The 26403-nt window shown below is 38.5% G+C and overlaps 1 protein-coding gene and 1 long non-coding RNA gene across 6 annotated transcripts in view; one reads left to right on the forward strand and one right to left on the reverse strand.

The window, feature by feature from the left end:
* Positions 1-26403, reverse strand: part of MECOM (MDS1 and EVI1 complex locus) — a 636448-nt gene that overhangs the window by 310152 nt on the left and 299893 nt on the right. For all 5 annotated transcript variants that reach the window (XM_010835205.1, XM_010835204.1, XM_010835206.1 and 2 more), the window contains exon 2: positions 21850-22187. In XM_010835205.1, coding sequence (XP_010833507.1) covers positions 21850-22187 — 338 coding nt within the window. The remainder of the gene's footprint in view (positions 1-21849; positions 22188-26403) is intronic.
* The window catches only part of LOC104985175, a 30273-nt gene continuing 3876 nt past the window's right edge, over positions 7-26403 (forward strand). Inside the window, exon 1 of the long non-coding RNA XR_824852.1 lies at positions 7-1182. This is a non-coding gene — a long non-coding RNA (uncharacterized LOC104985175). The remainder of the gene's footprint in view (positions 1183-26403) is intronic.

Below are 26403 nucleotides of genomic sequence, written 5' to 3' on the forward strand. Positions count from 1 at the left end.
CCATATGCATAATTTCATTTGATTATTTAGTTCTGAGTTTTATAAAAACACTGAGCTAGATGTTATCTTCAAAATGTCTTGACTTTTCATTTTTTAAAATCACAGACGGGTTTCTCATTGTATGTTAATGTCCTCTGGTGACAATATAAATCGAACAAAACAAGCGTGGCTCATGTTTTCCTTTCACCTTTAATTTCTAAAAATGAATGTATAAACAGAGGTTAATTTGTGGGAACTAGGATTGCAAAGTAATCTTCTACCAAATAATTTACAATTTGAAGCCAAATAAATTATATGCAACAGGAGCCCTTCCACATGGGGTAAAAGGCAAACAATTATTGCACCCAGAGGCTGCAAATAAACTCCACTGTGTTAAACTCCAGTGTGTCAAAATTGATGTCTTCCTTAGTATAAAAGATATCATTCATATCATTAAGAGCAATATAGTTAAGACTAGTTTCCAAATGTCTGTTCTTTTTTAAATTTTGCTCAATTAACTATTGTTTTGCTTGTTCTGACTTCTAAATTCTTGAGTTGAATCTGAAATTGATATCAAAATGATCACTTAATAAGCAAGACTTATCTTTAGATATAAACATGTTACAACATTGAAAATGCTCTAGAATTCCTCTCTACTGTATTTCTTTTATTTTCAAAACTTACAAGAAAAATCTAAATGTCTAAACCATAATGGAAAACATAATTGATTTTCATGAACGGCTCGAATGTTTGTTTTCAATGGAGATTTTTCTCTTGCCAGTATTAACTTTCAGGGTTTAAAAATTAAAAGAATGGGAGCAAAGATCTTAGTTTTTGATTAAGCTCACATTTTCATTTTCCTCACCTAAACCTCCGTTAAGAAAGGGTTTTTGGTTAAAGCGGTCCTTCAGATTTTTCACCTCTCATCTTGGCTCCTAATCCAAATGAAGAAAATTCACTCTTTCCGATCATGAAACATCCTTTGCCAAAGTGATGAGGTGCAATGCAAGCTGAACAAAAAATTAAAGAACTAGTCGAAGGAGAAAAAAATAACTCGGAGACACTTTGGGATTAGATATTTGGGGTTGATTACTACTTAATTTGCTAAGTGAAATTTCCCGGGAGGAAAAGCCCAGGGTAGTCCAAAGATGCCAGAAGCACAAGTGATCTTGCCGGCCGCTTCCACTCTCTTGACTAAATGAGGTAAGGGTTTTTTATATAAAGAGAAACTATAAAGCTTGTGGATATTTTAACAAAGTCAACGTAGTGTAACTTTGCTGACAGCTTGTCACATTTCACTGACTGTCTGTCTGGGGTACCGTGATAACATCTGCATTCACTCAGTATGAGAGCTTAACATAAGACAAAAAAGTGGGCCCTGCCACAGACGGTTCCATGAGTCTGTCAGTTCTGACATGTCATCTGAATTTTTTGAATCACTAAACACTTTTGAGACTCTGGTACTTATTATCTTTCCTTAGTTTCTATGCTCGCTCAGCAATGCTGGAAAATGTAAAATTTGCAAGTAAGGTAGTGGACGTCCCAGGCTTTTTGTTGTCTAATCCGTAGGCCCTCATTCATGCTCACTGTTAATCTCTTAAGACATTATAAAACTGTTAGACAAAGAAACGTGAATACCTCTGCTTCTTGCAAGAATGGGAGGAAACCAAGGAAAATCGGGATCATGCTAAGCTATTCTTTTCACTATGAAAATGGTAACTTAAACCTGTTGCATCAAATTATCTATAATTCCCCATACTAAGGCAAATGTTTTTGAAGAATGAACAAGAGTAGTGTCACAGAAGGAGAAAAATGATCACAGAATTTTCAAAATCTGCCAAATTTGATGTCAACGGGGCATGGGGATCCTGATTGTTGAATTTCTCACTGTTTCTGCTTTTCATGCCATGTTACATGGCGTGTGGTTAATATGCTTTTGTGAAAGCTCATAAAAAAGTTTACCAATACTCACAAGTAATCATCAAATAGTTCAGATAATTTTGTTCTTTACGAGGAACACTGGGAAAGCTAAAAGCTACCTAACAATAGCCTTAAAAATGTGGCTAAAATTCATTAAAATGCTACATATCACAGATTTTAATGAGTAATTGTGTCCTCAATGCTAGAAAACTTTACAGCATTGTTTCTGTAAAGCCTAAATATAAATGGATCCTTGGAGCCAGAGAGAATGCTTTTATGAATCACATAAAACAGCCGAAGCTGCATTTTTATCTCCTGTTTGCAGTCATTCAGGACATTCAGCTAAAACTCCATGCATTTGTTCTCTAAGTAACCAAGAGTCAGGGAAGAGAGAAAATAATATTAAATTAAGAGGCAAATTTTCTTCTGGACCCCAAATATCTATTTCCCTTTTTCATAAGCACATGCTTAACACCTGCAAATAATTTAAGTATAGACAAGTGCCCCTGTAAGTGACTAACTACAGGTGTGTTCTCCACCTGCATCCTTGAAATGACTAACTGTCCCCCAGATGGTCAGACCTTGTGCAGATTTGCTCTGAAGGAAAGTGACACATATTAGATGGATAACCAATTAATTAAGCCAAAAGTATTAGGTAAAGAGGGTGGGACTGACATTTGGCTAAGGGCAAGAAAAAAAAATAAAGAAAAAGAAAACAAGGGGAAATAAAGAGGGAAAGAGTAAGAAAGACAAGGCAAGGGAAGAGGGGAGGGGAAAGAAAGCTGGCATGGGTCCCTTTGTCCTCCACTGCTGGGACACACAGGACATGCCTGTGGAGTTAACATATCGATTAATTAGTGATGAGCAAAAATAAGGATGCATTTTGGAGCCACAAATTATCTTCTGCCTCCTCATAATGCTTTACATAAATTCAAACTGAAAAACAATTTTCCACTGAAGTAAAACCCCTCCTGATGGAAAAACTGGGTAAACAACGCCTACACTGTCAATTCCTCTACTGTGAATAGAAGATTTTGCGCCTAGTCCTCACTTCCTTCGGCATCTCATCATCTTGTAACTCTTTCAAGAGCTTCAGCATAGTGCCATTCGCTTGATGTTTAGTCTGTGCCTAAAATGTCAGCAGTTTATTATTTTTACATTTTGACACTGACACAATGGCACTTCAGGATAAAGGGCAAGGTTTCTGACAATCTCAGTGATCAAAAAACTTGTATTAATAGATGTTTTCATTTTTCCTAAAAATACAGGGTCATTCATTTTTAAAAAGCTAGATGGACCAGTTTTCCTTACTACATAATTTTCTCTGACCTTTTTGTAATCTGCCTGTGAGTGGCCCTGTATTAGATACTATATTATTACTTCAAGGAGAGTGTGCTTTGCCTAGAGCCACAGAAAATCACCTTTTCTTTACGCTAAACAGAAGACCAATATGGTGGAAGGATTTAGAGATCTAGGAAAAGAAGACAGAAAGGTAACTGTCCAAATGTAGTCTTTCTGCCTAAACTTCTAAACTCAGGAGTCTCACAAGGAGGAAGTATTTGGGGTCTAGACTAAAATGATCAGAAATCAATGTGTGAGAGAATAAACACAGAAAAACTTTTTCATGAGACTAGAATAAGACTTATAAAAGTTACAAAGAGGCTGAAAACAACAGCAGTTTTCAAATGATGACAGACAAATTCACAGCTGACAAAGCCTCAGTGAGGGGCAACTGATGATGGAAATACCCCCTGATTTATGCTATATTTTCAATCTCATCCATCTTGGGTAGTGAATTCTAACGTCATATTGTGGCAGTTAGTGCTTCTTTTTCATCTTTTTTGCTGTAGTAGAATTAACTAATTCCCCAGCTCTTTCCATGTCCATATCACATCACATCACAATTCTGACTTTCTTGACTTAAAAGTCCTAATATTTTAAGTGTTACTTTACCTGATTACAGTACCTTTCATACTATCACACAGAAATATAAGGCAAAATGATGTTTTTTCTGAGGTGCTTAACTCTTGAAGAGTTAGAAATTCAAACTCTTCAATCATCCTTTACAACTGCATCTTAGACTCTCAGTGAGGTTCATGGAAGATTTGCAGAGCAGAAACAAGCCAATTGGAGATCCATGTCTCTATCAATCAGTTATGGTGACTGAGTAAAGAATCAAACCTCAAATGAATACTTTTTGAGTCAAGTTCACCAAGTGACATTAAATATATATATATATACCTCCCTCCTCACTATAATACCCTTCATAATGTTCCAGACAAATCAATGTTCAGGAGTCCATACGGAGCTGTATAATTCAAATCATAACAATTCATGATTTCATCAAGTACTACTTTCTGTATTTTTCAGTCTGGCTCATCTATAGGCAAACTCAACTATTCTTCAACCTTTATACTGCTGACAATACTCTTATAGAATTAACATCTTCAAAGGAGAATTCCCAAGCTTTGGAGGGTACAAGGAAAGTGAAAATTCTCTTGTTAAAATCAAATTCACATCTGGTTTTCTTGAGATTACTGCCTTTCCCAAGTTAAAAAAAGAAAACAAAGTCCTAACTTCTTATTAAACCTTCCAATTAAGTCTATTACTAAATCCAGATTGTTCTCAGTGGAGGCCCCACATGAAAAAAGATCCTAGGATATAGCAGAGTTTGCATGAGGAAAGAATCATTAGTATATGCCAGTGTGCTGACAATTAAGTCCATGCTGTGGAAGTTAAAAGACATTAACATGAGGTTATAGTAGTCAGGAGAACTGAAGGGAGAAGATAGCTGAGCTCCGGGGAAGCAGAGGCCACTACCCCTGGTCCACCCTACAAGCCTTCCTTGAAGAAGTTTCTACCCATACCTGGACAAACTCAACTTTGGGCTATTGTTACTTTCAGCTGTAAATCCTCAACCAAAGAATTCAAGTACCTGCTTCTAATGGGGTTTCTCAGGTGGCCCTAGTGGTAAAGAACCCACCTGCCAATGAAGGAGACACAAGAGATGTGAGTTTGATCCCTGGGTTGGGAAGATCCCCTGGAAGAGGAAATTGCAATCCACTCCAGTATTCTTGCTGGAGAATCCCATGGACAGCGGAGCCTGACAGGCTACAGTCCAAAGGGTCACAAAGAGTCAGACACAACTGAGCAACTTAGCCTTCTAATATCCCATGAGTCAAAAAGCTTACCCCCAGTTTCCAAAAGCACATATTTTGGTATTTCTTTGTGAGAAACAAATGAACAAATAAAGTTTTGTTGCTTCTTGTATTCAGAATGTTCAGAGGTAACAGGGAACAGTAATATTTTACATATGAGAAATTATACTGGGTCTTCTACAGAGTCTGATCTCCAAATTTCTGCCCAGAAAATCTCAGGACCCATTGACCTACCAGATAAAATTTTACAAACATTTAAGAATAAATAAATGACAATATTTTAAAATGTAATAAGTAAATAACATATACAAAAAGATTAGGATATGTGTCTCCACTCATCAAAAACATCAATACTGCCATACAGTTAATACATTTAGTTATGACTTTGTTCTCAGAGCCATTCTCACTTAATGAATTCCACTGATACCACAGGGCCCAGGAAGAAAGCAAATTCAACAAGATGACCAGGGTTGTTATTTCCTATTAACAAGGTCAAAGTTTTGTGAATAGGCAGGGTATGCTCTCTTCATTTAAGATGAGACATTGCCACCTTAGCAAAAAGTGTGTTTGTCCTTAGGTTATTTAGAAAGGATACCACCACTGTCCTCATCAAAAAAGAGCATGAACTAATAAAAACACACCTAAATCTCCTGCAAATCCACAGAAGAGGTCAACCTATCTGCAGAGAAAATCAGCCTCATTACTATCTAGATAAAACCGGAGGGGGCAGAGTTTGCAAGAGTTTGGGAACATTGAGGGCCAAGGAAGATTAGGAAGAATGAAGGGAAGAGAGGGCCCTTCAAAGGAAGAATACATTGAGAGTTATGGTGAGGGGAGCTTAAAAGGTGAGCTCTTACCTCTCTCAACCCCACTCAACCAGGCTAGGAGAACATAAGTTCATCAGACAGAAATTTAAAACTTACTCCTCTGCACTGTTTGAAACACGAACTCAAGTCTTTAGTAAAAGAACTACTTAAACATCCATCAGTGTTTCAAATATGGCAGGTCTAGGAAGGTCACTTGCCCACACTAATTACAAAGGAGACCCCTTTTTCTGTGATGCGGTGGCTCTGCCAACCTGAAGAGCTCTAACTCCAAAGACTGAATTCCCCGATCTTCCTCTCACAAGAAGGGATCCCAACTTTTGAATGATGATAGTGATAAGATTGTTAAAATCACTTGCCTTTGAAGCGCTTACTACAGCACACCAAGCCCTACTTTAAGCCTTTACAATAATCCGCAATGTAATCATTACCAAAAAAAAAAAAAAATCCTACCAGGAAGATCCTATTGCTACTACCATTTTACAGATGAGGAAACTGAGACCAAAAGTGGTTTAGTACTTGTTCAAGGTCACAAAGTTAGTAAGTGGCAGAGAGTTTAAATTAAGTTCATTTGTCTTTAGACCCAGTGCCCTGGGCAGGTCCTATGTTACACTGCCACCTTTTTTTAGAGACAAGCCCATGACACCTGTGTTCTATTGGAGAGGACCAAACGATATTTTTTTAACAATGCCTTAGTATACAGTTGAGGCTGAACTAAGTCATACCCCAGGGACAGGATGAAATTTATACCTGTATCTTTTCAAAGATGTCTAGGTATAGAATCTTCTCTCTAACCAACTTACTTTCCTTTCAAAACAAGGCTTTGGTTTTAAGCTACTTTCATTATGAAAATATCAATTCCAAAAAGAGAAACACATATCAAATGTGCTTTGATTTCATGTTTACAAAACACAATTATACTGCTTCAATACAAGAGAAATTGTTCAACAAGCATCTGTTTTCTACGTAATTTAACTTAATTTGTATCCTTCCCAGGGTGCATGTGCCCCCACAGAAACAAAATCTCTAAAAGCTTAATGACATAGAGCACATTCACGAGGATAAGAAGAAGTAAGGAGCGGGTGTCTGAGACAGCATTCAGAAACTCAAAGTCAGAGCTACTCTAGGCCTCAGAGAGACCTCGGAGGACAAAGTCGGGTGACTTTTCCAGGTCCTAAATCCAAGCTGGGGCAAGAACCTATGGTTCCAGGAACCCAGGTCAGTGTTCCTTCCAATATCTTGCAAGGCCTCGCTGAAACACAAACCACTAGACAGATGACAAAGAAGCAAGCCAGGGAGCCACACCACATGAATGGGCAGATTGTTGGGGGAAAGGGGGTGGGGAGAAGGAGTCAGGGCTGAAGGATAATATGGTTTTACAGAAATCTCTTTGCAAGTAGATCCTGTGGTTACCAACGTGGCTGCCCAAGAGAAAGAACAACTGACTGACAGCATGAACAAAGGCAAGGACACCCTCACAAAGGGAGATACAGGAGTCGCAGGGCTTCGCGCGTATCACTAATACACTTCATCAAGTCGAGACCAAGAATAACAGCGAGGAAAAGCCCACCCGACACAAGGGTCCCTTTATTCCTTGGGCTTTCCTGTTTCACACACACTTTACCTGATGAAATGTTAGAACTTTTGCTTCTATTTCTGCAGAATCCTTTTGAGTTTTCCACATTTAACTAGCACATTTCCTAATTATTTAGCCTTCCTTTTTTTTTTTTCCTGCAAAGTAATGCACTGTGCACAAAGGCAACATATTTGGAAGTTAATGAAATCAGATGAAAATTGCTTAGATTAAAATTTCCCCATTTCTTCACTACAGTGTCTGCCACCTACTGTTCGGCCACAAAATACCGCAGCCCCTGCATCAATAAAACTTGGTATTAATATTCTCTGAGGTGGAAAGACTCGATTAGCCTTTTCCCCCCCTTCTCCTGTTCTTTGCTTCCAACTGCGTTGAGCTTTGGAACCTTCTGACAAATGGCCATTATTCTCTGGGCTGGTAAAAAATTTCTAAACTTTAGGGGAAATGTCGTTGGTCGAAAGCCCAAGGGAATTGGCTTGTTGAATTAAATGATAAATATATGCATTTAAGGTCATTAGAGACTTTATCTCCTGTGAAGGCTATATTTGTCAGATTGATATAATTTCTCTCAACTGAGTACTTAACTCCATCGGCCAACATTATTACGATTATTCCTTTCCCTTTAAGTGGGAGACTTCTGGCGAACAGCACGTGTGTTCTTACTGGTGCAGCTTCTTGAGCGATCAAGGCCCACCTTTGTTTCATTTCTTATGCAATTTTCACCTCTGACCCAAGAAATGAGTCCTGGGCTTCCTGAACTTTATTGCCTGTTAATAGACTGCTGGCTCTCTTTTCAGCAGTAATAGAAATGGTGGAGAGGCATTTCATTTAAGAGGCTGGCAGACTGCAGCCCGAAAGACAATGTCAGAATTAAAAGTCAGCCTGGCCAAGAAACAATATAAAGACCACGGTGACATGAAAGAGGAAGTTTTCCATATTCCATCCCAGATTGAACAGCCACTATATAAATAAGCTCAGCATCCCAGATCTAATTATTTTCCCACTGCACAATGGCAGATACCCTGAATGGTGCTAAGTGATTGATCTAGTAATTCATCTTCAACTTACACCTATCTCCATATTTTGTTTCTCCTCATTAAGCTGGAGACATCAGTGACAAACTTATGAAGTGGCAGTCCTTGGCTTCATAAAATACACACAGATGCTCATCAGAGGCTCTTTCCTGCCTGCTTCTCAGTGACACATGTTTATAATTTTGTCTGTACTTCGTTTGCTGTGGTTTACTCTTAAGTACATCTGTTCAATTAAAATGGAAATGTGTGACATGGCCTGTACTCAGCAACTTTGGAGCTTGTTAATGAAACGTTCTAAGGTTCCTGCTTGCGCTCTTTATTTGCAAAAGAAAATGATTGAAAAGTACAAATAAAAATCCCCCTTAAAACACATACAAAGAAGTCAACTGTTTAGTTAATAGTTAGGAAAGGACATTATTACTGTATAAGAACATTTTTTTACATGAAAGGACATTATTAAAAATGATTTACTGCCTTGTGTTTGGAAACTTACATGAAAAGTCTGATAATATATTAAACTTGTTTATTACAACTTCATATAATTTTGAATAATACTACTTTTTCCTTTGACAAGTGCAATAAACTCTACTGGTAGAGACATAGGTTGATTATCACGAGTCAACTGTGTTGCTTAAAGAAACATGCCCAAACAATCAGCTTTTGACGGCTGCATCTCCAGTTATTTACACTCACCATCATGGTAATAACTCACCATTTCTATATTAATAAGGCAGTGAAATTTATTATGATGGTATTGAAAAGTTATTAAGTACTGCATCCCAAGTGACAAAGTACCACAGTACTGTCACCATCCAAAAGCAGTTGCCCATTCATCACCTGCCTTTCCAGATGGTCCTGCATCTTTATCGCTCCCAGGTTGGTGACATCACCTGTTCACCCACTCAAAATTGATGATGAAAGCAAACAGATCTATCTTACTTACATTTACCAAATCAATTTAATTTTTACAGGCTGTGGCTTGGTGACATATTGACTGTTTTCCTTAATGGCATCTACTGTATTTAATGCAAGGATGTCATCTTTGATTCCTGGCTTGCATAATGTGTCATTTCATAATAAATTTTTCTAACATATTTACTTAATGGAAAGAATTATGATTGCTTGTCAGTTCTCTTATTAAGCACAATGATAATTCTTTTTCTTTCTGAGTATCATCCATTGGGTGACAGAGCTATTTTTAATCCTTCCTCATCTCTTAAGGGGACATTGACTTGGATACAAAGCAAGTTCTAATCAAATGCTGAACATTTGACTGATCACTCTCAACCTTGGAGTTCAGTGTAAGGGTTTTAATATCACTTATTTGTTACTATAGAAGAACTAGATTCTCAAGAGATTAAATTATTGTCCCTTTAAGAGATTAAAATAATATATTAATGATAGCTAAAGATAAACATATGAAATGTCACTACAAAAAAAAGCAGCTGTAAACTAGCTTTAATGGTTTATGATGTTTAATATTTACTGCTCTGGATTATGACAATCAGTTCTCTTCAGTGAGTGCTGATACATCAAATGTATGTTAACAGAAATATCTGCATTGTCAAAGATTACAATGCAGGATGAAAGCCTGGTCTACTGACTACATGATCCTCACACACAACACCCCTCTTTCCCCAAGCTGATTTACAGATCCATCTGCAGCCCTTCAAGATAAATGTCCCTCTGACACGTGTCATCACTGCATTGCGTTACGTAAGGGAATAGATGACCAGTGTCTATGTTCAGAGAGGTATTCAGGGCCCAGAAGGTCAGTTACTGTGTGGCCTCCCCCTGCCTCTGAAATCCCCACCTATACTATGTGTACACAAGTAAAAACAACATCAAATAAACTCCAAGCTTAATTCTAGGAGAAAAACTGGGGAAGAAGGGTCTGTGACAAAGGGAAACTGAGTCATCTAAGGTGTGTGGTGGATCAGCACTAAAGAATCTGCCTGCAATACAGGAGACACAGGTTCAGGTTCTAGGTCAGGAAGATCCTGTGGAGAAGGAAATGGCAACCCACAACAGTATTCTTGCCTGGGAAAACCAACACACAGAGGAGCCTGGTGGGCTCCAGTCCATGTGGTTGCAAGAATCTGAAAGGACTTAGCAACTCAACCACCACCACCATCTATTCCTTTAGATACAGTCACCTAGCCAAGAGAAGCCATAATACAAATCTTCAAAAAGTTAAGAAGGGTGAAGAGAGAGAATGGCTGAATGGCCTAGACCCACATGCTGACATCCTGACAGCAGTAATTCTTGGTTCCCTCCTTCTCTAATGATCTGGTTCCCTCAGTGTTACTGTAGCTAGCCTCCCCCACCCTTCACTAAAGCTAGACATGGTCTGGGATAATCTCCAAGGTGACTTTGCCCTACACTGACCCGACTGGATCCCAGGATTTGTGACTTCCTGAGGAGATGGCTGGTAACTCCACACACAGCCACGCTCCATCTGTGATCCTATATTTAGTCTCAATCACAGAGGCAGAAATGTATACGTCAACAAAAGCATCCCAGCATGGTTTATATCTTTCTGAAAACCAAGTCCAGGGTTTTCTATATCCCTGTATTTGGAATGATACCAGCTCAAGTTAGAAAGAAGAAAAAAGAAGCAAAATCCAGGAGGGCAGAGCCAGATAACCTGCTCCTGCTTGTAGACCAGGTTCCTATAAGGAGACTCTTCTTGCTCATCTATTGAGATGAACTTACCCTAACTCATTGGTTAGGCAGAGTCTTGCCCTTGGGTGAGGTTTCCAGGAAAACAAGGATTTAAGCTGACAGTGTTGTGGGACCAACAAGAACATCTTTTTTTTGGCGGAGGGGGAGGCAGCTGGCCTCTTTGACAGGGTGGAGACTCTATGCTGCTGTCACACACCTGCTGAATTCCTACCACAAGAATCTAAACAAATGAAAAAAAAAGAAAAAACAAATCATCCACACCTGTGACTACCAAGCACTTGAGGCTTCTGTGCAGCACCCTGCACACCTGGGAAGCCTGGGCGGTGAGTTGCAGCACCAGAGGAAAACACCACTGCCAGCCCGTTGTAAAGGAGGCTCAAGTGTCCACCTCTCTCAGATCTTGGCCACTGGTTGCAGGTAATGTTAATACAAGTCATAGAAAATGTAATCATAGCCACAGAAAACACATGCATTTTCCTGTGCATGAGGAAAACTCCAAGTGCAGGTGTGGCAGGAATAAAAGAGATTTCAGAGCAGAGGCATCTATAATCATCCTCCTCTGCCATACTGGCCCCAGGGAGGGAGGAGTCTTTTTCCTGGATCAAGGGCTGGGTCCTTGTTTATTAACCAAATCCAGATACTAGGCAACCTTTACTAGGTAATACTAGAATGCAGGGCTTTCCTGGTAGGCTAATGGTAAAGAACCAGCCTGGCAATTCAGGAGCTTCAAGAGACAATGGTTCGATCCCTGGGTCTGGAAGATCCCCTGGAGGAGGGCATAGCAACCCACTCCAGTATTCTTGTCTGAAGAATCCCATGGACAGAGGAACCTGGCAGGCTATAGTTCATGGGGTCACAAAAAGGGTAGGACATGACTGAAGCCTGCTTTATCTATCTATCTTTCTCTCTCTCTCTCTCTCTCTCTACACACACACACATACATATATAAGAGAGGGGGGCAATTATGAGGATGGTGTTTAAAAAGAGAGAGTGTTTGAAAGAAGCACCTGCTAGAGGCCTGAGATATTGAAAGAGTAAAAGAGCTAATGACCGACAATCCTAGAATAAACTTTTCATTGTTTTTGAATCTGCATGTCTTATTCCTGGCCACGAATGTTCCTCTGAGAAGACATCTCTGAGACTTGCTCCTTTGGTCACGTGGACTCAGCTCACACAGTGGTGTGGAGCTGCTCAGTGAAGCAGGCTATTTCTCTGTAATGTTTGTTCACCTTCTATCAGTACAAGCAAAAGTTCCTTTTATAACAAAAGTACTGTGAAAACTCTCTGTTATGCTAAATTCTTGTTATATCAAATATAGACTTGAAAGAAAGGACAACCTAACAGGTAGCTGTGGGTATATATTTGCTCCAAACACGTGATGCTTTTTATCATTCTTTGTCATAATGATGACTGTCTACATCTTCCTCTCTGTGATTTTTTTGGCTTGACAATACTACTAATTACCATGTAGAAAATATTCTTAAAAAGTATACAATATTTGACCTAACCTCAGCTTCAGCCACATCATGGGAAGTCCAAAAGATGTAAGAGAGGAAAAATGAGGATAGTATTTGTTTGCTAAATTTTCAGTAATTAGCTGAAATAATAACTCATTTTTAATTTCTTGAAAGATACATAAAAAGGAGGACTTCATCAAAATTGTTATATGATTCTGTCAATGTAAAAAACCTTGAGAAGCTAAGATGCTACATTAATAAAATTCTTATGTATTGCTCAAATGAAATAGTGTACAATCCTCTCAATGTCCACACGTCTCCATAGTATCAATTTATCATTATTTGAACCAAGTCTCTCCATATTACTACCCTAAACAAACTAGGGAGCAAAGAAGCTTAACCAAGTTTTTTATCCTTCTAAGACAGATCTGAATCAGTTACGCCTTACTACTTTTCTCTGCTTCCTAATTTATCCTTGAGGGAGAAGCTTAGAGAACAGAATATCCTATGCAGTGGTCCCAACTTCTAAGTGTTCTAGAATAACAAAGCCTTACAAAGAATCCCTGCCCCTGGACTGACCAAATCCTGGAGTCAACTGTCAAGTCTATTAAAAGAGGATCTTTCTTGAACATTTCATTTTTTGAACCCATGAGTTTTACTACTGATTTAGCAACAAAAAAGGGAAGCAATAATCATGCCGATATGTGGGTGAACAAATAAGAAAGAAATTCATTTGGGTCCATTTTGTGAGATAACACTTGCAACTGGAAGAAAATCACCCAATATGCTTTTGAAAAATGAATGACTTCTGCAAATTCTAATTGATCACCAAGGCAAGCAGAGTAAAACAAAAGACTCTTGATATTTGGAGGAACTTTTAAAAATATCTGATATCAGATTTGCATATATCTTTGGCTATACTTTGGAAGTATGAGAGGCTGTCAAAATAGCAATAAGATGAGTAGACATGCTGAACTTCATCAACACCTTTCATGAAAGAAGGTATAAGATGACATAGTATATGTGAGTAGGGGTAATGGGATTCTGACATTTTCACCAAAAAAAGAGAGATCCCTCTTGAGCCTAGGTCAAAACTAAGGGTAATTCCTGGTACTTCAGGAGCGTAAGCTTCTATTTTCTTTTAACAATGCAAGATTTAGTTTCTGCTATGTATTCTTAAAGGGTAAAATGAATAAAATAAATTGTACATTCTTTTCTTTATTCATTTCATTATATTCTAAGAGAATCCATAATGTCTTCTTGGGTTCCAATGACAGTCACGTGCAGGGTGCTACTAAGTAAGCCTCACTTTTTCTCTTGGCATTTTCTCACTTCTTAATTCATCACAGAGTAAAACTGAATATCCAAACTGTATTTGTCAGCTTATAAATAATATTTTAAAAACTTAATACTTTGTAATACAAAGTTTTATGATATTATGCATTCATTATTAAATTTCATTTTTCTTTCCTACTTCCTATTAAAGACACCCTTTGGGATAATTGGTGAAATAATAATTCTGTTGGAATCAATTCATTTCAGAATTATTAAGACAAAGGTCTTCATTTCTTAGTTATCCAGCTTTAAGATATGCAACTTGTCAGGTAAACTTTCTTTCTCCTTAATGAATAATCATTTTCTCTGAAAGCAATGCCAAACCAGAGAAAATTCATTTTGGGCCCAGTCAGACCTAGAAAGAAATAGGTGAGAAATATTGCTATTCAGATACCTGGTACATATATCTAAAATCCCAAATTACCCCATTCTTCTTTATTACCAAACATACATTATTTGATTGTCAGCTCCTGACTCTAAACTCAGTCGTTAGGTATCTTGAAAGTTTGATGCTGTTGTTGCTTTAATGGATATTCATGTTTCAGTTAACATATAGATTTCATGTTGCAATGGGTAAGGCTTCGCTGCAGGACTCAAAACCAAACTTACAAACGTGAGAACTATTTCTTTTAAAATGATCTAGAGAGGCACACATTCATTGTAATATCACATTTCAGGACTGCATGGCTAGAATATAATGTACTGTCAAAGCACTGCATCAAAATTATTTAATGAATTTCTGACTCCAGTAAAATCTCTTTCCACTATTCCTTCCCATCTATTTAACGGAACATAAGAAAAATTTACTATCCACTCACGTCATTATTTTTCTATGACTGCATAGGTATATGTTTGAGGGGAGCAAACAAAAAGCCAAGTTCATACACTGCATTTTAACCAATCAAAGTAATCTACAGCAATTCTGGGTAAGATAGACAGAATAGAGGATTTGGCAACTCAGAGGTACATGGACCTACATCTACTTGGAGAGTTTTATGACGGCCAGTAACAACAAATACAGACAAAGAAAATGTGCTAAATGGCAATATTCCAAAGAAACAAAACTTTACCCCCTTTTACTAATGACCCATTTCACTATTAAAACAATGTTCCACCCAAATTATTTTTTGGCTTAAAAGAAATTTATGGATCTCTCCTGAATCCTTGTTTTAAAGGTTAACTAGGAAGCCATCAGTGTCTCCTTTTCAAACAAATTCAGAGTCACATAATTAGACCATCCTGGAAGTAACTGAATTTCTAGAAAACAAGAAGTGGGAGAAAGAAAAATTGTTTATGAAAATCAATAGATAAAATATAAGCGACTTTTGCCCTATCCAATGACCCTGGACTAGATCTATGCTTTAGCCAAAGTTTTGTTCCTTTTTCACCTTTCTTAAGCTCTTGTGCCACATGGAAGGCTCTTTGGTAGGCTTTTGACAGTGTCACATTTTATTTTCACAACAACCCTAACTGGATAAGTACAATCATTATCACCCTCTGACATAGAAATAAACTGAGGGAGAGCTGATTTAGTAACTTTACCCAAATCATTCAACTAGGACACAGACCTTGAGGAGGATTTGAGCCTGGAAAGTCTCCCTCAAGAAGCTTGCTCCCTTCTGTTCTGCCAAGCAATTCCTATGGTATCATGCATTGATCATCCTTAGAAGAAAACATACAAGAAAATCTCAACTTGAGCCAACAGAATTTTTTAAATTATTCTTCACTCAATTGGCAAAGTTCTGAACCTAAGAAAAGTGTTCCACAGCTAATACTTTCGGGTCCTAGAGATAATTAAGCACTACCCCAGTCTTTGAAAATCTTTTTGTTAGAGACAAGTCCTAGGCTTTGCAAGGTAGAAATCACTGCCAAACTCTAATATCATTTTTAAAGATCTTCCTTATTAAATCAGTACTGGTTTGAGAGAAATTATACAAATGATGTTTTTTATGTCTATAGCTTAATTTAACTAGCTATATATATATTGGTCTATAAATCATATTTTCAAAAATACCCTATTTCTCTAAAATACAAACTTATCAGACGCAGAAGATACTAAGAAGAGGTGGCAAGAATACACATAAGAACTGTACAAAAAAGATCTTCAAGACCCACATAATCACGATGGTGTGATCACTCACACTGGGACGACATCTAGAGCTAGATCACTCACACTAGAGCCAGAATCCTGGAATGTGAAGTCAAGTGGGCCTTAGGAACCATCTTTATGAACAAAGCTAGTGGAGGTGATGGAATTCCAGTTGAGCTATTTCAAATCCTGAAAGATGATGCTGTGAAAGTGCTGCACTCAATATGCCAGCAAATTTGGAAAACGCAGCAGTGGCCACAGGACTGGAAAAGGTCAGTTTTCATTCCAATCCCAAAGAAAGGCAATGCCAAAGAATGCTCAAACTACTGCACAATTGCACTCATCTCACACGCTAGTAAAGTAATGCTCAAAATTCTCCAAGCCAGGATTCAGCAATAAGTGAACCGTGAACTTCCAGATGTTCAAGCTGGTTTTAGAAAAGGCAGAGGAACCAGAGATCAAATTGACAACATCTGCTGGATCATAGAAAAAGCAAGAGAGTTCTAGAAAAACATCTATTTCTGCTTTATTGACTATGCCAAAGCCTTTGTGTGGACACAATAAACTGTGGAAAATTCTGAAAGAGATGGGAATACCAGACCACCTGACCTGCCTCTTGAGAAATCTGTATGCAGGTCAGGAAGCAACAGTCAGAACTGGACACGGAACAGCAAACTGGTTCCAAATAGGAAAAGGAGTATGTCAAGGCTGTATATTGTCACCCTGTTTATTTAACTTATATGCAGAGTACATCATGAGAAATGTTGGGCACTCACTCCTTGCCATCTCTTTCGGAGTAACATAATCCTATATCCATTCATTCTTTCTCTCATTGATTCTTTCATTCTTTCACTCGTTTTGCTATTAAACAGTTATTTGTTAACTATCTGTGTTATAGACTAAATGTTTGAGTCACCCCTAAATCTTGATGTTGGACCATTAGCACCCAATGTGACCACATTTGTTGATAGGGCCTTTGTGTAGAGTTACTTCAGTCATGTCTGACTCTGTGTAACCCTATGGACCATAGCCCACCAGGCTCCTCTGTCCATGGGATTCTCCAGACAAGAATACTAGAGTGGGTTGCATGCCTCCTCAAGGGGATCTTCCCAACCCAGGGAAGTCACTTTTGTCTCCTACCACTGGCAGGCAAGTTATTTACCACTAATGCCACCCTAGTGACTCAGACGGTTAAGTGTCTGTCTACAATATGGGAGACCCGGGTTCGATCCCTGGGTCAGGAAGTTCCCTGGAGAAGGAAATGGCAGTCCACTCCAGTACTATTGCCTGGAAAATCCCATGGACAGAGGATCCTGGTAGGCTACAGTCCATGGGGTTGCAGAGGCGGACACGACTGAGCAATCTTCACCATAGTGCCACCTGGGAAGCTTTTAAGAGGTAATTAAAGTTCAGTGAGATCATAAGGGTAGGGTCCTGATACAATAAGATTAGTGTCCTTAAAAGAAGAAAGGACACCAGAGTGTATCAACCACCACCCTTTTCTCTCTCCCTCCCTCTCTCTGTGTGGGTGTGTATGCATGTTCATGTACTCTGGAATGGCCAAGTGAAAGCATAGCAAGAAGACAATATCTGCTAGCCAGGAAGAGAGTCCTCACCAGGAACAAAATCAGCTGAAACTCTGATCTCACATTTCTAATCTCCAGAATGGCGAGAAAATAAATTTCTGGTATTTCAGCCACCCACTCTATAATATATTGTTCATAGCAGCCTGAGTTGACTAATCCTGACTATTTTGGATAGTGTATTATTTTGGATAATACACTTAGCACTGGACAACACCACAGGCACCACAGAGAGGACACCATCAAGACATTGCACTTAGAGGATACAGCTATGCCAGCTCTCATGGAAATATTGCTCTATTAGGGAAACTACCAGGCTGTGTGGTCCATGGGATTTTCCAGGCAAGAATACTGGAGTGGGCTGCCATTTCCTTCTCCAGGGCATCTTCCCAACCCAGGGATCGAACCCGGGTCTCCTGCCTTGCAGACAGACGCTTTACCGTCTGAGCCACTAGGGAAGCCCATATTAGGGAAACTAGGCAAACAATTTGGATGCTGCACAATGCTTTATGTTTTTTAGTATGGATTAACTCAATGCTATGGTGAGGAAAAACTTAAGCAGTACTAAATTTTTAATAGGAGGATCAGGGATGATGACATGGAAGAAGAGAACTTGAGGAATGGATATAAACTTGCTAGGAACAGGAAGGAAAAGGAGATTCCCAGGTATGGAGACCATTGTGTGCAAAGAATAGAGGCTTTGAAAGAACAGAGGAACTATAAATCAGATAAGGTTGGTGTGGGAGACAGTAGAGCCAAAGATGATCCATTTTTTGGCTTGAGCAGGTGGACAGACAGTAGTCCAATTTATTAAACAGGAAATGCATAGGGAGGGGAATTTTATAGGGAGAAAAGAGCAAGGGTAGTACTAGAGATAGGAATGGCTTGTTCAGTTTTGATAGGCTGGGATTCTCTCAAGGAAACATTTAGTACAGAATCTGATGGACAGTAGCACTGAATAACTGCTGGATGAATCTGGATTTCCTCCATTCATGTTTATTCTTTTTGGCCTAAGAGGTTATTTTCTCCTTCAATTCATCATTTTTAAAAATGAAACAGTATCAGAAAAAGAAGCCACACTGGTTAATCACAACTATCTGTCCAACCAAACAGGAGGGAAATCAGCTACAGTTGAGGACAAATATGACATAAGACTGATTTAAAAGAGCACATGCGAGTAGGTCAGAAGCTTTGTGCAAGTGCCTTTGTTGATCATGATTAGATTTTGTATTAAGCAGGGTAAGATTAAAAAAAAAAAAAACAAAGAAAATACTAAAGTCAAGAACTCAACTGTTCCTCTGTGGATAACAATTTTGCCAAAATTACACCCCCAAAAAATTTTTTAAAGCCCTTGCTCTTGCTTGGTTCACAATACATCTAGAACAGACAATCCACACTCTCAAAAACAAGGACAGGGCTTCCCTGATGGCTTAGCGGGTAAGAATCTGCCTGCCAATGCAGGAGACATGGATTCCAGCCCTGGTCGGGAAAGATCTCACATGCCATAAAGCAACTAAGCAACTAATTATTTTTACATTTCCTCTAAATGCAGAACTATCACCAGGTTCATCCCCAAATCCACAGGTATCCTGTTTAAAGAGGCACAGACCTGCATTTACCAACCCACAGCTACTGAGCCTGTGCTCTAGAGCCCACAGCCACAACTACTGAGCCCATGTTCCACAACTACTGAAGCCCATACACTCTAGAGTCTGTGCTCTGCAACAAGAGAGCCACCGCAGTGAGAAGCCCACTAGGGCACCACAATTGGACAGCAGTCCCACTCACCGCAATGAGAGAAAAGCCCGTGCAGCAACGAAGACCCAACACAGCCAAAAATAAATAAATAAAATTATTTTAAAAAAATAAACACAAGGGAAACCATTAAAGTGGTGAAGAAAACCACCGAATTGACCATCAACTGAATTCTTGATGGACAGAGAGGAAATGGTGATGTGTAGCAAACAGTCAGAACTTGTTATAAAATTATCTTGAATTCCAAGCAACAAAATAAGTCAGTTTTGACATAATGAAAACAATTATTTCTCAGGGTAAGCATTTGCCCATGTATGTGCTAAAGACATTTTATTCCAAGGAGAAAAAAATTAATTATTTTTACATTTCCTCTAAATGCAGAACTAGAATCAGGTTCATCCCCAAATCTACAGGTATCCTGTTTAAAGAGGCACAGACCTGCATTTACCAGCCCTGGAATTTACCAACTCTGCATTTACCAACCCTGCATTTACCAACTATCACCAGGTTCATCCCCAAATCCACAGGTCTCCTGTTTTAAGAGGCTGCTAAGTCACATCAGTCGTGTCCGACTCTGTGTGATCCCATAGACAGCAGCCCACCAGGCTCCCGTCCCTGGGATTCTCCAGGCAAGAACACTGGAGTGGGTTGCCATTTCCTTCTCCAATGCAAGAAAGTGAAAAGTGAAAGTGAAGTCGCTCAGTCGTGTGCAACTCTTCGCGACCCCATGGACTGTAGCCTACCAGGCTCCTTTGTCCATGGGATTTCCCAGGCAAGAGTACTGGAGTGGGTTGCCATTGCCTTCTCCGTTTAAAGAGGCACAGACCTGCATTTACCAACCCTGCATTTACCAACCCTGGAATTGCAAAATGATTTCATTATTAAGTCTTGTTTTATTCCAAGCCTTCTGGAAAATCTCCAGCAGTACTGCACTTGTTGTTTAACTCTAGAGATTTTGTAATAAAAGTTTAATGAGTTAATGAGTTACTTATTAGTGGAATGTTTATAGCCATTATTTTAAGGTGAACGATAATGACGTAAAGTTTGTACGCATTTGGTTTAAAACGTATTCAACTCACATATCAGTTAATGCTACAGTGATTTTTTAAAAATCTCTTATCAATAGACACGTCTAGAAGTAGTGTAGCTAAACCACTTTACCAGAGCTGTGGTCAAGAGCAAAACTAAGGAAGGATTTCTCACTTGTAATTATGTCAAATCTGGATCTTAACTTTTAGCATTTCAGAATTTGAATAAGAATTGTTTTTATTATGGCATTTTGAGCAGATTTCACAAGGGAACACAGATAAAGCAAAGGGACAAAATTTGAAATTAAGTCCTGAAGGCACTGCATATTTATTTCTATTTTAAAAGCTAACCAGATCATAAATATTAAGAGAACATACTAAAATAAATCTAGTTTATCCGACTTCTATCTAACTGAAACTGTAAAACCAAAGGTCAATCATATCTCCAAAAAACACTTTCTTGTCCATATAGAAATTACCTACAAGTTTTTCAGATATAGGTCAGCTATTCCAGAAAATATGATGCTGTAATATAACTACAAAAATTTTCAAGTTATAAAAATAAGTGGGGAATATATATACATATACATATATATATATATATACACACACACTAATTTTGTACAAAAATTATAAACTCAAGAGAATAACTAGTTTACCTGTCCTTATCAAAATAAAATTAATTTAGATTTTGTAATCAGAACATAACTTCCCTTTCTTACATATTTCCAGATGAGTTCTCTAAAAAAGAATGGCTGAAACTAGCAACTGATTTTCATATTGCTTTTTGCTGCCATGTTTATACATGAATTACTCATTAAATCAATCTGAATATAAATAACCATCACAAGATTCAGTACAGTACACATATTCTGGAGACATGTATAATCAAATCGGGATGACCAAAAGAGGGGGAAAATATATTAGAATACAGAGCAAAATAAACATGTAAAATGAATGTAAAACCAAATTAACTCAAAGCTACAAGATGGAGAAAACAAATGTTTCCTCCAATCTTCCAAGCCCACTTGCCAAAAAAGTACAGACAAAATACAATAAACATGTCATACGACTATTCTGTTTGCTTATGCCACATACCTTAGGGATGGCCACCTTTAATGTTTCCAAATATTAATTTAAGAACTATATTTGTATCCTTTAATACATTTTCAAGACACTATCCTCTGACCATTCATTAGTTGGGTTCCTTTCTATCATGCCATACTTTCAAGCAATACTTTGTTTCTATAAAGCAGTGAAAATTATAAGAGAGGTTCATCCTTAAAACTCCATTTGAAGATATTTTGCAACAAATGGAATTTGCTTATCTTATGGACATTTTTAAAAGTCATCTCTTCTTTACACATCTTAATATACATACATGTATTAACTCAAAAGATATTCTTACCTCCCATCCGTAACTAGGGTCTTTCAGGTTTGACCTCTGCTCTCCCACATAAGGCCCAAACTTTTCACCTGCTTCAATTTTCCTTTTGGTCCATATTCCAAGGCCTGCTCCAGGCATATTTGACTCTCGAAGTTCAAACTCAGCAGGAATGGGGATATCATCAGGGATGTAGATGGGGGCTTTGTAAGGAGAGCCCTCCTTTGGAGTGAACGCTTCACTGGATGTGGCTGGAGAGCATGGCTCTTGAATACTGAGGGACAGAGCACCAGCTACTCCATCTGCATCTGGCATTTCTTCCAAAGGAATTTCAGGGTAGCTGCCATATACACACTCATTATCTGTGAATAAATAAAAACTTCATAAATTTCTACTAATATAAAAGAGACAGAATTCCACATCCCAATATTCACTTTATAATGCTGTTGCTCTTTAAAAAAAAAAAATAGGAAAGACCATTGTTAAAATATGCCTTCATTAAAACCTCTGTTATTCACAGATGAAGCGGGGGGAAGGGATTATTTCCTCTTCGGTTTATCTCTGTTGAATCCATAAATCAAATGAGCTAATCTTTGACTGTCAGTACTCTCATGGGCCAGCTCAATCTATTATCCAGCTGAGAAACAATCAGCAATTTAATTATTATTATGAATAAAGTAGAGATTAAGAGTAAACATATGTGTAACTACAACTCTGCAAACCATCCCAAATTGGGAGCTGATAGCATTATACAATGTCTTAGAAAGTTATATCGTGCAGAGGTATCTTGGACTAAATTGTAGTAGAGTCACAAGAGAGTCCAAAGGCTTCCATGAGCCACAAGACTTAAGTTCATATGGCAAGATTATTTATTGAAAGGTTAATTTATGTTTGTTCTTTCTCTGTTTTTCCTTTCCCATTTCAAACACACCGTTGAGCCTGTGGTATTTCTTTGCCTCAGTAGCTTACGCAGCACAGAGAGTTAAAGTTATTTGATGCTAGTGCTTCCTCTGGACATTTATAAAAGCTAAAATCATTGAAGAAATTAGGTGAATTTCCCAGAGGGAACAAAGAGAAGATGGTGTCATGGAGTGTACCAAAAAAGAGAGTGAATTTCCTCCAGACTGAGAAAAGTAGAGATCAGAGAGACTCTCGGAGAAGGCAATGGCGCCCCACTCCAGTACTCTTGCCTGGAAAATCCCATGGACGGAGGAGCCTGGTAGGCTGCAGTCCATGGGGTTGCTAAGAGTCAGGCACGACTAAACGACTTCACTTTCACTTTTCACTTTCATGCATTGGAGAAGGAAATGGCAACCCACTCCAGTGTTCTTGCCTGGAGAATCCCAGGGACGGGGGAGCCTGGTGGGCTGCCGTCTACAGGGTCGCACAGAGTAGGACACGACTGAAGTGACTTAGCAGCAGAGAGACTCTGCATGGAGCAGAGGTCTTGCCTGGAGGAGATGACAAGACCATCTTTGAGGGGAGAGCGGAAGAGAGTAACTAGGAGTTTGCACCCTCAACCCTGGAGCTCCAAGGGCTCCCTGGAGCAGTACAGCCCCATGCTGAAGTAAATGACCACACCACATCAGCCTTAAAATCTTTCCGCATCTTTGGAATGGAGGAAGCATAAAGAATAATAACTAAGTATGCATTTCCCACCAGTTGAAGGGGATTTGTTACCTTAAAGAAAATAAACACATGTTTCCACTAGGATTACAGACTGAGAGTCATATCTAATTTGTTCAATTTGTAGATATTCAATGGGGGAACTAAGAAAAATGGCTTAAAATTACAAGACGACAGACTTCAATCAGAGCCATCCAAAGTTAAATGGGTCACCTAAAGTTCCCCAGCACGGGGTTCTAATACAGCCTAGATAGCCATGAATTAGGGTTGATATGGAGGAATTGTAGCTTTAGATTAATGACTAGACTAGATGACACTTTAGATCCCATCAACCTTACAGTTCTATGAATTATTAAAATCTTCAAAGATACTTTATTGGGCTAGAGGGTAGAATATCTGAGTTATACTCCCAATGGCTTCTTTGAGTCATTATGGAATTTAATTAACCATAACACCTATTAAAAATTGTCCATCAAGTATGACTCCTCTTAAAGTTTTGTGAAGTGCAAAGTGATTATACATGCAAAAGTATCTTTCTAATGAAGTGCTTGGTTCTTGAGTTAAATGAGATAATGCCATTTAAATTAAGCGTCAAATCAAGACCCAGCCTTATTTCAATGAGACATCTGATCTCAACATAACAAGCTCATTATCATTCAAGTTCAGCATATCCAAAATCTTGCATATTATCATCTACCTTCAAATCAAGTGTCCTCCCATTTCCCCATTTCTATTAAAAATAATATTTTCCCTCAAATTATCCATGTTCAAGGTTTTAAAATAACATGGATATTTTGTCTCCTTCATCCTCAATCTATTCAGTCATTAAATGCTGTCCATTCTTCTTGTAAGATTTTTACCTTCACCCCATTCTTTCAATCCATGTTTTCATTCCTGAATTTTTTAACAGTCCTCTAAATGGGTCTCTAGACCTCTAACATCTTTCCAGTCCTTTCACACTGAGCCTGTACAATGCTGCTGAATTTATCTTCCTGGTATATAAATTTCTCTATGCAGTAGCCTCCAGTAATTCCCAATGTCCACAAGTAAAATAGGCTTGGAACAGAATCTCTCTCATTCTGAAACCATTCTTTCTCTTTTAATCTCAATACTCCTCAGTAGGAGTCCCCAGGCCAGAATAAACTTATCTCTATCTTCTGTACATCATGAGAAACGCTGGACTGGAAGAAACACAAGCTGGAATCAAGATTGCCGGGAGAAATATCAATCACCTCAGATATGCAGATGACACCACCCTTATGGCAGAAAGTGAAGAGGAACTCAAAAGCCTCTTGATGAAAGTGAAAGTGGAGAGTGGAAAAAGTTGGCTTAAAGCTCAACATTCAGAAAACGAAGATCATGGCATCCGGTCCTACCACTTCATGGGAAATAAATGGGGAAACAGTGGAAACAGTGTCAGACTTTATCTTTCTGGGCTCCAAAATCACTGCAGATGGTGACTGCAGCCATGAAATTAAAAGACACTTACTCCTTGGAAGGAAAGTTATGACCAACCTAGATAGCATATTCAAAAGCAGAGACATTACTTTGCCAACAATGGTTCGTCTAGTCAAGGCTATGGTTTTTCCTGTGGTCATGTATGGATGTGAGAGTTGGACTGTGAAGAAGGCTGAGCACCAAAGAATTGATGCTTTTGAACTGTGGTGTTGGAGAAGACTCTTGAGAGTCCCTTGGACTGCAAGGAGATCCAACCAGTCCATTCTAAAGGAGATCAGCCCTGGGATTTCTTTGGAAGGAATGATGCTAAAGCTGAAACTCCAGTACTTTGGCCACCTCATGAGAAGAGTTGACTCATTGGAAAAGACTCTGATGTTGGGAGGGATTGGGGGCAGGAGGAGAAGGGGACGACAGAGGATGAGATGGCTGGATGGCATCACTGACTCGATGGACGTGAGTCTCAGTGAACTCTGGGAGTTGGTGATGGACAGGGAGGCCTGGCGTGCTGTGATTCATGGGGTCGCAAAGAGTCAGACACGACTGAGCGACTGATCTGATCTGATCTGATCTTCTGGGCTCAGTAAGCACTTCCTCTGTTTCTCTCTTCCCCTTTACCCATCCAACTTCTAGTCATTCTCTATGTCAACTCCCAACTTATCTCCTTGCCATCCCATTTAACATAAGCATTTCCCTTCTTTTGAGCTCTTACACAATTTCCTTCCTCAGTCTGATGATCAAATAATGCTGCATATTGCTATTTAGAGTTTAATAAGAATAACCTTTTATTCCAAACTAGGAAATAGACTCTTAAAGGGAAGCTTCAAAACTCATACTACTTAGGAATTCTCCAAGTGATCTTCATAAAGATGCTTTAAAAATACTTGTTAAAGAGATAATTAACCTAACATATAATTTCATTGACTATTAAAACAAATCAATATTTTTCTATTAAATATTGGAAATTATTTTGATCCTGGAAAGCACCTTTAAACCCACAAAAATGGAACATTACAGATTAGAAACTTTACTCCAAATCCAACATTAAAATAAACAATTTTTATAATGCCCCAAAGAAATACTATCAGAGAAATATACTTCAGGGTTCCAACACCCTTGATAAAGTCTATTAATTTTATTCTTTAGGGAGATTTTGCACTTCAACCTAAGAGCCAAAAGTTCACCAACACTCTTTATACAGCTAAAAACATACAAAAACATCTCTCTAGAATGCTAACATTTAACTACTGCAAATGTAGTTAAAGATTCTTAAAGGGATTTATCATCCATTATGAAGATTTTGGTTTCTTCAAGAAGTGCTTAAAAACTGGAAGACATTGTGTAACCTATAGACTTATCCATTTAAGCAGCAGGAAACAAAAATGCATCCAAATGAATAGAACTATTTCCTCCAGTAATTATCCATTAATGGTCAGTAAAATCTCCCCTATTTCCTGAAAGGGTTAAACTAGTCATACTGTCAGTGCCATCAAAGTA

This window comes from Bison bison, unplaced genomic scaffold (genome assembly GCF_000754665.1).
Source record: "Bison bison bison isolate TAMUID 2011002044 unplaced genomic scaffold, Bison_UMD1.0 scf7180017864040, whole genome shotgun sequence".
NCBI lineage: Eukaryota > Metazoa > Chordata > Mammalia > Artiodactyla > Bovidae > Bison > Bison bison.